This window comes from Mesoplodon densirostris, chromosome 4 (genome assembly GCF_025265405.1).
Source record: "Mesoplodon densirostris isolate mMesDen1 chromosome 4, mMesDen1 primary haplotype, whole genome shotgun sequence".
NCBI classification, from domain to species: Eukaryota; Metazoa; Chordata; class Mammalia; order Artiodactyla; family Ziphiidae; genus Mesoplodon; species Mesoplodon densirostris.
The window spans coordinates 133286288-133299603 of record NC_082664.1 but is presented as its reverse complement, the minus strand read 5'-3'; the positions used below and the strand labels follow the sequence as shown (position 1 = coordinate 133299603).

The 13316-nt window shown below is 53.1% G+C and overlaps 1 protein-coding gene across 1 annotated transcript; it reads left to right on the top strand.

The window, feature by feature from the left end:
• The first annotated feature begins 11620 nt into the window (after window positions 1–11620).
• Window positions 11621–12598, top strand: FOXB1 (forkhead box B1). The gene has a single exon (XM_060095270.1). The coding sequence runs from the start codon at window positions 11621–11623 to the stop codon at window positions 12596–12598; it is 978 nt and encodes a 325-aa protein (XP_059951253.1).
• The last annotated feature ends 718 nt before the right edge of the window (window positions 12599–13316 follow it).

Here is a 13316-nt window from a genome sequence, read left to right as displayed (position 1 = left end):
GTATTCCTGGGTGAGGAGTGGTAGCGAGCCCGGGAGGATGTGGACCGCCAAGAGAAACCAGGCATCCAGTGCAGCCCGGTCAGAGTCCAGATCGATCAAAAGTGGCCCAGAGCCGGCGTCAAATCCAGAAAAATTAACATCCTCAGCGAGGGAAACTGAGGACAAGGACGGCGGGACTCACTCGGCGAGGGCCCGGGATCACTATAGGTGGATGGGGGAGAAAGGGGAGAGGCGGGAGGGACGGGGATTGGGGGGAGGGGAGATTAGTAAAGGGGTTTGCTTCGCTCCTTTCTGACAAAAGCTGATCAATCTAACTGCATGTAATTGATTTTAATGAGTGGGGGAGTTTCCATCACATTAACGATTGCCCCGAGTCATCAGCCTGTGCGGGCAGCGACTCCCGGTGCAGACCTCGGTTTCCCCTCCCGGGCCAGCCAGTCTCGACCTGGGTGCCCGCCACGCCGCCTAGCTTTGGGGCCCTAAAGAGCAGAGGTTGGAGAACCGGAATCCTGGCCGGACCGCCGCCCGGTTTCACCTGGTAATTTATGCACAATTAATTGAGATATCTTTTATACTCGATGTGTTGCAAAATTAATGCCTAATTTATGTAATTAGTCAATTAACTCTAATTCCAGCATATGTTCCCAATGCCCAGAAGGTGTTCTGTTTCCCAGGTACTTATTTTGATGTTACGAAATGCAACTAATTAATTTTACATGCATATTAATTTGGGAACTCTTTAGCAGTTCCCTGTGTGCAAGTAATTTTAATATTTGTCTTTCGAACCTTTTGGGGCAGGGTGGGGGGCGGGAGGTGCAGGTGGGCGTGAGCGGCACGGGGGCGCGAACCCAGATGATGCCTGAGGGGTGGCCCCGGTCGAGGACGGGGTGCTCAGGAAGAGGCTTCAAGCGGCCTGGGGTGTGGGTGCTGCGCTCAGCAGGCCCTTAGGGGGCGTTGCGGACTTTGACCTCACGAAGTGCATTTCGCGCACGCCTTTGGGAAACAGGGCGCCTTAGGGCCCGGAGGCTGAGAAGCCTGGGAGCGCTAACGGTGGCTCCCAGGGCACTTCTCGAGTCCCTGGACGATTGGCTCCGTGCCCAGTCACCCGCACTCCCCGGAGCCAGCGAATGGCTTTCATTTTTTTGCTTGCGGAAGGAGGACTCAGATTTCCAAGCCAGTCCCGGAGGCAAAAAGCCAATGGGTTGCTCTGCGGTGGCGGCCCTTCCTCCGAGACATCCCGGCTGCTGCCGGAGTGCGGGGAGCCCGAAGCTGCTGGGTGCAGGGAGAGGGGAACCGCGCCTCCATCTCGGGCTGTGCAAGCAGCCATCTGTCCTCTTCTGGCCCGGAGCGAAGACCAAGCAGGGCGAAAGTTTACTTTCCAAGTTATTGGGTGGCACATTAAAACTTTTATCCTTTTTGGACAAATTAATGAGCAATTTAATTAATAAAATCAGAGAGTAGTGTAAGTGCTATGATAATGAAGTTAAATGAGTGCACAGTAAAATATTCACTAATCCAGCGCATTGCCAAATATCCCCTTAATTCTGCTTAACACTAAAAGGGTTTTGAGCACCATAATGAGATTCTTCTGTCTGCTAATTAATTGACACGCTCCTGAATATTCATATGAGCTAGCACCAATACGTTCCTAATTGCACCGTGGAATAGATCTCAGAGGAAAGTAAATCGCCATAGACTTAATTAAAATAATGTATTCCAGATCGAGGACGGGGAAAGATGAGACATTTGCCTTCGAGCGCGCTAAGAAAGTGGCACCTGGCTGGTGGAGGGGAGAGATATCAAACGTCGGCGCCCAGCCTGAAATAAGCGGCATGGGATGCGCTGGGAGGGCGTTCGGCTTCTGAAAACAGCAGCTATGCCGGGTCCAAACCCCGCAGCTCTGAGGCTGTGGCTCCCACGAGCGTCAGTGTTCCCGCCCTACCGGAGGAAGTGGCTGATGGGGCAGAGTCTAGGACCCCGACCCGGACCAGCGTCCTCTCTTTTCTCCCAGCTGTTGGTTCCCCAGACTTGTCCGAAATGCTGTCTACAGAGGCGCGTGGGAGAAGGTCGTCGGTCGGGAAATTTCCGGGAAACTTTTCCCAGAGGTTGTTGAAGCCGCACCAGCCAACTCTCCCAACCCAAGTTGCGATCTAAGAGACGTCCTTGGCACTTCTCTTTGGGGGAGGGTGATAGCTCGGGGGGGAGAACACCCGAATCCTGTGGATGCTGTCCTCTCTCTCTCGGCTCCCATTCCCACAGAAAGCGCCGCCGTCCCCAAACCGCACGGCTAAGTTCCTGGACGCATTTTCCCTTCCTTGTCGAGTCCAGTGCGGGGCCCATCCCAGCCGAGCTTTCCTCGGCGGGTAAGAGGGACAGCCGGGCTGCGGACCCTAATCTGAGCTCGACGGCAGAGCCATTTTCACCAGAGCCACGAACGTGAAATAAACTCTCATTCCTTGGGAAGACGAAGATTCCCTCCACCCTCCTTCTTTTTGAAAAAAAAAAAAAATCACCACAGGTTAGAAACTAAAAAGAGTTTATTTGAAGACACACAAATGCATATTTATTATACACATGTAGGCATTAACAATGTAAATTACACCGCCAGCAGTTGCTGGTTGTTTATTCATTAGATCTTTAGAAAATCTACATTGCCTCCAGACAGCACGATGATAATGTGAAATACACAAGCAGTTTACATAACCAACTTTGACGCGGAGCTCCGCGCTCCACGACTCAGTCATCAACAGGTCGCAGGGATCCGGACGCAAAGGAAAACCTAAGTTACTAATAATTACCGAAGATCTGGGTAACCTAGGAAGCCCGCGGCTCCCTCTGTCCTTTTGGAAAAGAGCAAGAGATGTGAAAAAAAAAGAGAACGATCTAATTCACCCTCTACGGTTCTCTATTTTACCCTGTTTATGTGTAGCTTTGGGGCGGGGGGGCAATTAAAGAAAAATTGGTGAAAAGAGGATGAACGGACAGAACTGAAAGACCAACAGCCTCCCCAAACTCCGGGTATTCAGGAGAGCCAGTTAAAGACTTTGAACCCAAACCGCTTTGAGGAGGGGGGCCGGTGAAGTGAGAGGTGAGAGGTTTTCTTTACTGCCCGCCCGGGAAGAAAAGGCAGCCTACCTCAGTCAAGGAAAGCCATCCACTCCACCAATCAAATCACTATGGCCACCATAAACAAATGGTTATCACTCTGAAGAAAATCACCTGCTGATACAACCTTTTTGGAATTAAATCCTCCCGTGATTTTGGAGCCACCTAAAAGATGGAGAGGGGGAAGCACCTCAAGGGAGAAATGGCAGTGCAGATTTCATGTCTATTTAAAATATATAAATATATATATATAATTCTTTCCTAATAAAAATGTCAAATAAATAAATAAGGGGGAAGTGAGGGGTTGTTTACTAGGGTTGCTGTGATGGGAGAGAGGGGGAGATCGGTGAACATGTCAGCCACCGTTGCAAGTGCCGAAGTCTCCTAAAAGCTACACTGATGCTATAATCGGTCAAGTTAATGATTCATCCCACTCTCCAGAGTCAAACACTTAACGTGGCCTACCACTCACCACTGAGGTAGGCGGGTGAGGATGTTTTAATGTTCTGTTTCCTTTATCCCTTCCTTCCTTTCTTTTGGTTGGGCCGGCTGGGTACACAAGGAAATGCACTGCAGATCCCGGACACTGCATTGCTGGGAAGGCAACTAGTTTGTTTGCAGACCTAAAATCTGGTGTCCCTACCGCTGCGGAAATTGAAACCAGAGTTTGAGAAAGAAGGGATGAGGGGAGAGAGGGAGAGGAAACAGGGAAGGAGAGAAAGAAACAGAGGAACATAGAGGGCGGTGGATCCATTTCTGCGGCGTCGGTAAGCCCTCGGGGCAACCTGGTCTCCCCTACAGCTAGTTTGTGCACTGCGACCCACCAAGAGTGAGAGCCCGGAGCAGAGTCTGTGCTGCGGAGGAGGGCGCGCGGCAGAGGGTGGGCACTCCGCGCTGGGACTCGAGAAGCAAAGGCCTGGTCCTAGATGGACCCGCCTGAGCGGAAGGACCCCGCGGCCCAGGGGAGGCGAGCGCCCGGCTGCGCTGCAGGCCCCGCCAGGCCCCGCCTCCCAGCCATTCTTAGCTGGGGGAGGCCAGTAAGGATCAGCCGCTTTCTTTCTTTGCTTTCTTTCTTTTTCAAACCCGCTTTGTGGGTGGCAGCTCAGCGGGGGACGAATGGAGACAAAAAAAAAAAAAAAAAAAGCCCAAACGGGGTGGGGGGGGAGGGGCAGAGAGGGAGAAGAGAAGAGAGAGGGAGAGAGGGAAGAGAGAAAAAATCGAATAGTTTTAACCATCTCAGGAAAACAGCGAGTTATTATATTTAAAGGCTGCTGTGGGCGAAACCTGCTTCTGCCATTAAGAAAACACATACTGCATACGTCCACCGGGTTAAGCTCTCCTCCTCATCTCTGAACAAACAAAGCAGAAGCGCGGGGTTTTAAGGCTGGAGACCTACAGGTTATCCGGTTTTAAAACAAATTAAAACGGGCGAATGCACCAACAAATATTATGGATGCAAGACAGTCTTCATTTCAGAGCTCTGCAGTTCCCCCACCCAACCCCGAATTGATTTTATTCAAATTTCTGAGCGAAGGACATTTAGCCTACTGTACAGGATTTACCTTGATATTCTATTGCAATCAGTATTTTTTCCCCCAGATAATGCATTCAAAGGAAGCTAAACTGTTTTCCCACTTATTGGAAGCTTTGAAACACTTCATAAAGCTAAAAACTGCCTTCCTGTTTCTGCTTTCCCTAAATGCCTTCCCCAAAATAACATTTTAAGAGTGGCTGCCTAACCAGAGATACTGATCCCCCCTGCCCCAAATCTGAGCAAACAAGTAATTCCTGACAAAGAAAATTAATATGAAAAGTATAGGGTGATTTTCTCCCTTTCCCCCCTTAAAAAAAAAAAAAAGACCCTTTGCTCCACCCCGCTATTAAACAAAACACAATACCTTTTTCTGGGTGGTACTGCACAGAGGTTGATTCAGTTTTGACAATGTTGTTTAGCTATCATTTGCTATTTTGAATGAATGGGAGCAATCCCCCCTTTTACAACATTTGTTTCCTATTATGGAGAGGTGCAGCAGTTGAGGGCAGACATGTGAAAGTGGCTGTTTGATTCTCTTTTTCATCCCCCTGACCCTGCTTTTGTCCCTCCTCACCCTGGGAATGTCACGCCTCGCTACTTCACTTTGAGATGCTCGAGAAAGTGGCTTTGTTATTCCCTTTTAGACATACACGAAATTGTTCTCATTCCCCCCGCTGTAAAAGATACTTCACATCGGGCCTCGGTTCACAAGTGCAATGCAATTTGGCTTAGTCCAACCTTTGTTCTGCTTGTACAAATGAGCGAACAGTGCACACATTATACAGTTGATCTACTGCTGTCTTAACCCCAGAGTTAGGGGCTGGGAGAAAAGCAAGTTAATCCCTTCAATACCAAGGTGGCTTTAGCAATATTTCCTCCGATAATAATAATAATAGATTTGAATTGCTTCTTCTATTTCACACCACGCAGGGCAAAACTTCTGGGGAGGGTTTAGTAACAACAACCACAATCCTTCCACCAACCTTTTGCAAATAACTGAGACAAGTACGTATGTAGGTTTGGTAATGCCCAGTGTAAAGCTATGCAACTGTTAGCACAAAGGAGGGACTGGATTTGGAAACTCAGGCTTTAAAGCCTTGAAATCTCAGAGCAAACCACTGCCAGCAAAGACCAAATGGTACTTAGCAAAAAAATCCAAAGAGAGGGCATTATGGTGAGCCCAGCAAGAGCTGTTTTCACGGACACTGAAATTGCCTGCTCACTGTGGGTGGTGTTTGGCACGTCTTGGGGATGGGTGTCAAGCAGACCAGCCCCTACCTCTGGCTACTGCTTTTTCCTGCTTGAGATGGAGGGAAAACTGAGCCTTCCACACTCTCCAAATTGGAGCAGCTGCTTGCGAAATACTTCTAAAATGTGTGGGGCTGTTGACACTTCCTTTCTCCCAACCCCAAGGAAAACACAGATTTTCACTTCAGGTGCCCCAGCCATGGCCAAAGGCCTTACCCACTGCCAGGCAGCAGGGACTCAGGAGGACACGCCTCTGAATTTGAACCCCCTGGTTTAGATGGGAGTCGAGGCTCTTGCCTCTCTCTCAGCAAGATCGGAGCGGGGGGGGCGGGTACTGATTTTAGGCAACATACTCCTCATCAAAAGTTTCTTTTCAACCTCCCTGGTGTGAGTTAAGGTCCAAACCCCATGTAGCCCGGTCACCAACCAATGAAGTACACGGCTCCAAAGTTCGCTGTGAGATGTTCTTTCCTACCAGCTGGAAAAATAGGTGTGCTTCTCCGGCTGCCCGGTGCTGGCGGTGGCGTTGGGGAGCGCTGGCGAAGAGAGCGAGAAGGCTCCAAGTACCTCCTCTGCCGCTTGGCCCTCGGCACCGCCGCGCAAAGTGTGTCCCCTCCCCCACCCCTCCTCCTTGAAGAGCTTGATTTCCCACCAGACTTGTTCGACGTGGCCCGGCGGCGGCAAGGGCTCAGACTCCCGGGGCAGGCACGGGAGAGCCACGGCCACCAATAGGTTTCGCTTACGCAGCGGCCAACCGGGTGCGGGTCTCTGGGGCCCAAGGACCTGCAAGACCCTGCTGGCCGGTGGCCCCAGGTTGAGAGGACTTACTGAGCGGGGTCCCTCTGGTCCCCAGATCCAGAACGTTAGAGCCAGGCTGTGCTATGCCGGGGTGCTGACGGTGCAGGCGCACAGATTCCGAGGACAAACAATCTCCAGGACACTCAGGGGGATGATTTTTCTTTCTTTTTTTTTTTTTTTAACAAAAACTGACCGCTGACAGTCTGAGGGAGTTTGTTTTAGTGCTGAATACCCCGGGAACAAAATCCTTTTGAAAGGAAAGCTAAGTCGTTTCACGCCACCAAAGTGCAGATTTGGTGAAGACTAATGGGACAAAGCGGCGCAGTGTGTTAGCGCGCGTTCCCCGAGAGAGCGGAGGACTTGGGCACCTGCGGCAGGCGGCCTGGAAAGGTGGGGCGGGCCAGAGGAGGCCCCAAACCTAACGTCAACGCCGCACAAGCCCGCGACCTTCAACTCCCCCCCACTCCCAGCACTTTTACCGCCAATTTCGCAGAGATGCTGGAAAAAGTGGAGGAGAGGGGGAGAAAAAGTGAAGCGAAGAGAACTGAGGGACAAGAGTGCATTCGGAAAGAGGAAAGGAGGAGGGGGAGAGAGGGGGGATGGAGGAGAGGGAGGGGACGACTCCCAGAGTGAAAGGAGGAGGAGAAGGGGGCCAAGGAAAGCTTAGCCGAAGCGCTCCGGGCAGTGCGGAGTTCACTTTCCATGTCTGGAAGGCGGGTATTGTTTTTGGCGCCTAGGAAACCTTCGGAAGCTGCCGGGTACTTTCCTCCACCTCCCGTCGGTGTTTGGTAAATATTAACAAACCAGGGCGCGTTACTTTGTGGAGTGTGGATGGAGGGACTGGCTTGGGCTCCGGGCGGTTTTCCTCTCCTAGAGCCCCCGCCCCCAAACCCCAGCCCCACAGTTCACGCACACACACACACCTGCTTGACAACAGAAGGAATCAAAATCAATATTGTATTTGTCACCCCTCTGTCTCCTTTTTACTCCATCAGCAACCCGGGTGCCACTGAAGCGAATTGTGGATTTATAGGGGAAATTAGCATAAATTATTACGAAATCTGTAGCCGTGTGTGGTCCAGCTTGTGGGAAAAGAGGCTATTGCGAACTCTCCAAGCAGAAAGGTGGTCGGTGGTGGGCTCCGCAGAGGCGATGAATGGCTATTGCACGAAAGAGATTTCCAGTTGGTTTGCACATGGGTATAATTGACTTATGTGTATTTTATACAGTTTTCCCAACAACTCCCTAAGCCTCCGGGTCGGATGTGCCCCCTCCCCAAAGCTTCTATTTGCTTTGGGTTCTGTACAATAGACTGATGCACTTTTCAAGATTTCTGGAAAGGGCTCCTTCCTTCCTCTTCTTCATAATACTAGCCTTAAAACTCTGTAAATAGCATGCAAATCCCTCCCCTCCCTTGGGCTTTGTAGATCTTCAGTAGGAAGTAAGATACAATTTTACAGCAAAGTACACTTTTTAAATGTGCATCTCACAACTAACTCCTCGCCCCACCCAAGGCAAAGTTGTGCTATTAGGTTCAATTTTCTTAATGAGCCCCGGGCACAGGCAAAGTGCCTCACCTCCCATCTTCACCCGAGCCAAACTTTGAAGATTGCTACTTGTATCCTCCCATGTCCCAAACTTGGTGGTGACAACTTTCCCAGGGAGATGGACAGAGATTTATCCTAACTTGGATTTTTTTTCCACCCAAACGTTTCTAGTCTTATAATTTATTCTTCTGTTTACTCGGAGCAATGATTTCGACAGCCACACAAAGGCCCTTTGCAAGGCAACAAAATGCCAATTGTTAAAACAAGAAAACATTTCTCTCTCCCCATCTCTCACCCCCAACACGCGGGAGCGCGCGGGCTCACACACACGGGGTCGAAAAGAATCCTCCTGGCTATAGCAGGGGGAACAGAGATCTTTCACTCCTATCGTTGCATATCCTGAATCCAACCCTTCTCAAAACTCTCTGTTTCTATATTTATGTATAAATTTTCTTAAAGGATCCTAAAAATCCTTGCGGGCTTCGATGCTCGTACCTCCCCTTCCCAGGTGGGCTCCTGCCTCGCCCATAGGAGCACCCTCTGTTTTGTTCCCCACAGGGCATCTGCCTTCTAGAGCAGGAAAGCTGTGGACCAACGCCTTTCGGTCTGGGAAACACAAGCCCTCACTACTAGTCATCAGGGGCCCCTCAAGCTCCCGAGCTTCCCCAGCTCCTCCCATCTCAGGACCCTCTAGGCTAACCTGGCCACGCCATATAACCCCCAAACGCCGCACCTCCTTAGGAGCTGAAGCAAGTGCAGCTCCGTCTAGTACCGCTGCCTCCCCCCAAGCTCGGCAGAAGTTCCTCCCGGGTCCAACTGGTTTATCTGCAGGGGGTTTACCTGCCCTTCTCCAGCCACGCCCCCAGAGACAGGTCAGCGTCCCTCCCCACCCCCACCCCCACCCCGCGCTTCACACCCACCTCCTCCTCCTGGTCATTTTTTCCGAGTTAAGAAGGTGACATTATTCTTTTCTTCAAGCACTTCTGTTAATATTGAAAAACGTGCGCTTGCATCTCAAGCGAGGCAACCCAGACGCGAGGGCCATTTCAATATTAATGAAATTGTTTAATCTCCTAAATTCATCGTGTTTAAGTTACGTTTTGGTGAGTTATTGACCACCTCAGAAACTGTGGTTAATGGGGGGGGTGCGCGCGCACGCGCGCGCACACACACACGCGTTTAAAGATCTTTTTTATGCTAACCCCAAACAGCTCCACTAATAATGCTCTAATATCACTAGAAGTATCAAAACTTCACACCCAGAAATCTCCCACCACCATCACCACCGCCTCCTCCTGAAAAAAAAAAAAAAAGTTCTCACATTTCGAGACTGAAGATGATTTAGTGTGAGCTGTTGCTATTGAGTTTTTAACAACGCGGTAGAAGGAATTTCTTCTAAAAACCATAAAGGTTGAAGAATGTGCAGAAACCAGTGGGAACGCCTAGCGTCTCTACTTGTAGACTGCGTGCAAGCAGGCGGGGTTGATTCACTATTTCATAGCAATTAGATGATGATGACAACGATAATAATAATTATTATTCACTGAATCTTCAGAGACTAATCCAAACCCGGGAACAAGCCACCCACACTAGGCAAGGTGACCCCAAGCACATCCCCATGCTCTCTTCTCTCAAAAAAAGGAAAACCGCTGGTTCTTTGCAAATCTAGAAGGTACTGCTGTTTTAGTGGGGCCGCAGGCAGCTTTTGCTGGGCCCTCTAAACCCTAAATAACTTCTTTCTATGCAAAAAAAAAAAAAGGGGGAAGGGGGAGAAAGTTCCGGCTGTAAAATGCAAACTTCCAGGCCACGCCTAACTCCTAAGTTTCAAACCACCTGGGGAGCGAGAGACCTCGAGCTTGATTAAGTGTGTCAACCAAACTCAGGCCCTGCCCAGGTCCACATGCCGTCTTCCCCAACAGCCCAGAGCCTCCATCCTGTGTCTTGGTTACCAAATTCCTGGAGGACTTTTAAAGTGAAGACCTTGCTTATTTGCCCAGATACACTACTTTAATTTTTTTTTAATTTGGCCAATACACTTAGATACAAAATGGGCTCTTACAAAGGTCTGTCCGATTATATTTTTGTATTTTTAAACCCCATCACTTAAAGCTACACACCCACTGTGCCGGGCTAAGGCAGCAGCCTAGGAAGGTCAAATCAAACTTTGACCTGCCTCTTGGAGGAGTGGAGGAAGGGTGTATTTTCATTACAATAACCCATGCAACCAGCCCCGGGTAATGCCAAGAGCAGGAAAAGGGTCAGCTTCAGGGGAAAGCCGTCCCTGAAGTTAGCTAACAATACAAACCCGATACACTGCAGAGGAAACGAAATACCCCGGCCAAGCAATTTCCATGTCAAACATCATCTGCGCAGCGGCTCGGTCTGTGAATGTGAGTGGTCGCCTGAATCACTGCTCCGCGGCCGGCGCCTCCTCATACCTTCACACCGCGCACCCCGGCCCGCGCGTCCTGCTCCCGGCCGGTGGCCGAGGCTCTTCCCCCTCGCCCAGTCTGGAGCTGGAAGTGATTCCTATTGGCCAAGGTGTCCATGTAAATAGGTGTGAAAGAAATCAGAGCTGGCCAGGCTCTCCCCTCTCGCTCAGTCCCCTCCCTCTGCATCCCCCGCTCCCCCTCCTCTTCCTCCTCCCCCAAGGCGATTGTCATATGATAGCTAAGAAGTGGCACATTAATGAAGCGCCGCTACAGGGGTCTTTTCTGCTCCTGTCACCGCTTAAAACTATCAGATGGTTCGAGGGAGGACATGGAGGCAGCCACCTAGCTCAGTGGAGCCGCGGAGCCCACAGCAGCGCCCTCCGGAGCCACGAGGCCACCGCTGCCACTGTCCGCACCGGGACTCTGCCGCCGAGCTCGGCCGCCCGCGGAGCTCACGGCCAGAAGCGCCACGGACCGGGCGGCGCGGGGCGCTGCGGGTCTGAGCTGCGGAGCTCAGGAACGAGTGGAGCCCAGCCGAGGCAGGACACTGCGCCCCGGCTGCGCGCCGGGAGGGACTCGGCGAGCAGCAGCGCCATCCCGGATGCGGACGCGCAACTTGGGGCAACTTTAAGGTGAGCCGCTCTCGGTTGCATCCCTACCCCCAGTCCCCGCTCCCGGTCCGGGCTTACTTCCAGGCTACCATCGCGCCGCTCGCGGGCTTCCCCTGCCGCGCCCCCTGGCCGCCCCCAACTCGACACGCAAAGTTGCTGGCTAAAGAGCTCAGGCGCTGGCTGATCCGGCGCCGAAGTCCCCTACTCGCCACCCCCGAAGTCTATTCTCGGCCTGGCTGACCTCGCGGTGTCTGTGCATCCACGTCCTTCCCCCCATTATCTTCCCCCTTCCCAGATCCGAGGAGGCCCGCGCGGACCCAGAGCTAGAAAGGGGCAAAGAAGAAGATGCCTCGGCCCGGCCGCAACACGTACAGCGACCAGAAGCCGCCCTACTCGTATATCTCGCTGACCGCCATGGCCATCCAGAGCTCGCCCGAAAAGATGCTGCCCTTGAGCGAGATCTACAAGTTCATCATGGACCGCTTCCCCTACTACCGGGAGAACACGCAGCGCTGGCAGAACAGCCTGCGCCACAACCTTTCCTTTAATGACTGCTTCATCAAGATACCGCGGCGGCCGGACCAGCCCGGCAAGGGCAGCTTCTGGGCGCTGCACCCCAGCTGCGGGGACATGTTCGAGAACGGCAGCTTCCTGAGGCGCCGCAAGCGCTTCAAGGTGCTCAAGTCGGACCACCTGGCGCCCAGCAAGCCCGCTGACGCGGCGCAGTACCTGCAGCAGCAGGCCAAGCTGCGCCTCAGCGCGCTGGCGGCCTCCAGCACGCACCTGCCGCAGATGCCCGCCGCCGCCTATAACCTGGGCGGCGTGGCGCAGCCCTCGGGCTTCAAGCATCCCTTCGCCATCGAGAATATCATCGCGCGCGAGTACAAGATGCCTGGGGGACTGGCCTTCTCCGCCATGCAGCCCGTGCCCGCAGCCTACCCGCTCCCCAACCAGTTGACTACCATGGGCAGCTCGCTGGGTACTGGCTGGCCACACGTGTACGGTTCGGCAGGCATGATCGATTCGGCCACCCCCATCTCCATGGCTAGTGGCGATTACAGCGCCTACGGCGTGCCGCTGAAGCCTCTGTGCCACGCAGCGGGCCAGACGCTGCCCGCCATCCCCGTGCCCATTAAGCCCACGCCGGCCGCAGTGCCCGCGCTGCCCGCGCTGCCTGCGCCCATCCCCACCCTGCTCTCGAACTCGCCGCCCTCGCTCAGCCCCACGTCCTCTCAAACAGCCACCAGCCAAAGCAGCCCCGCCACTCCCAGCGAAACGCTCACCAGCCCGGCCTCCGCCCTGCACTCAGTGGCGGTGCACTGACCCGCAGAGGCCGGCGCCCAGTCTTGTTCCCCTCCCCGGAGCTCACTCGCCTTCCCTGGCTCCCAGTCCTGCCCTCCCCATCTGGGACCGCCACCCTAACTTGTCCAGTTCACCTTCGGCCAACCCCCTCTCCCCCATGAGAACTCTGTTCTGGACCCAGGAGACGCAACATAAACTTGCAGATGGGCCTGGAGGCGCGTGGGAGTTGTCCTCTCCTCCAAGAGGGGTTAGGCAGGGGGCACCTGAGCCAAGTCGTCCCATTCCCGGGGCCCCCGAAATCCCTCTCCCACTGAAGAGGCAGGGGAAACCCTGCCTCCCGCAGTCTCGGAGAGGGGAGCGTCTAAGCTCGGCCCGGATCCGCGAGGCTTCGGACACGGCGCCGTTAGTTCCAAGCCCTGAGAAACCGCCTCGGAGGCTTCCCGGAACAGATCTTCCCTGAGGGCTGCAGACGCACAGCGGAGAGCCAGATCTCTGTTTACGTCTTGGAAATCTGCCGCGAAAAGGGACCACTGGCTTCCTACCCTACTCGCCTCCGCCCATCCGGCAGGGGCTGGGCGGACCACAGCCTCCCAAAGTAACGGCCCTGCCTCCCCGGCTTCTGCGGAGTTCTCTTGTTTGGGGTTTTGTTTCCTGACAGAGGCTCCAGGCGCTGGGAGTGTAGGGAAGAGGCTACCAACCTGGGAAGGGGACGTTTGTCCTCTACACAAGCGAAATAAAA

Bases quoted from the DNA above. Each gene is read 5' to 3' on its own strand.
- FOXB1 (XM_060095270.1), top strand. From the start codon at position 11,621: ATGCCTCGGCCCGGCCGCAACACGTACAGCGACCAGAAGCCGCCCTAC.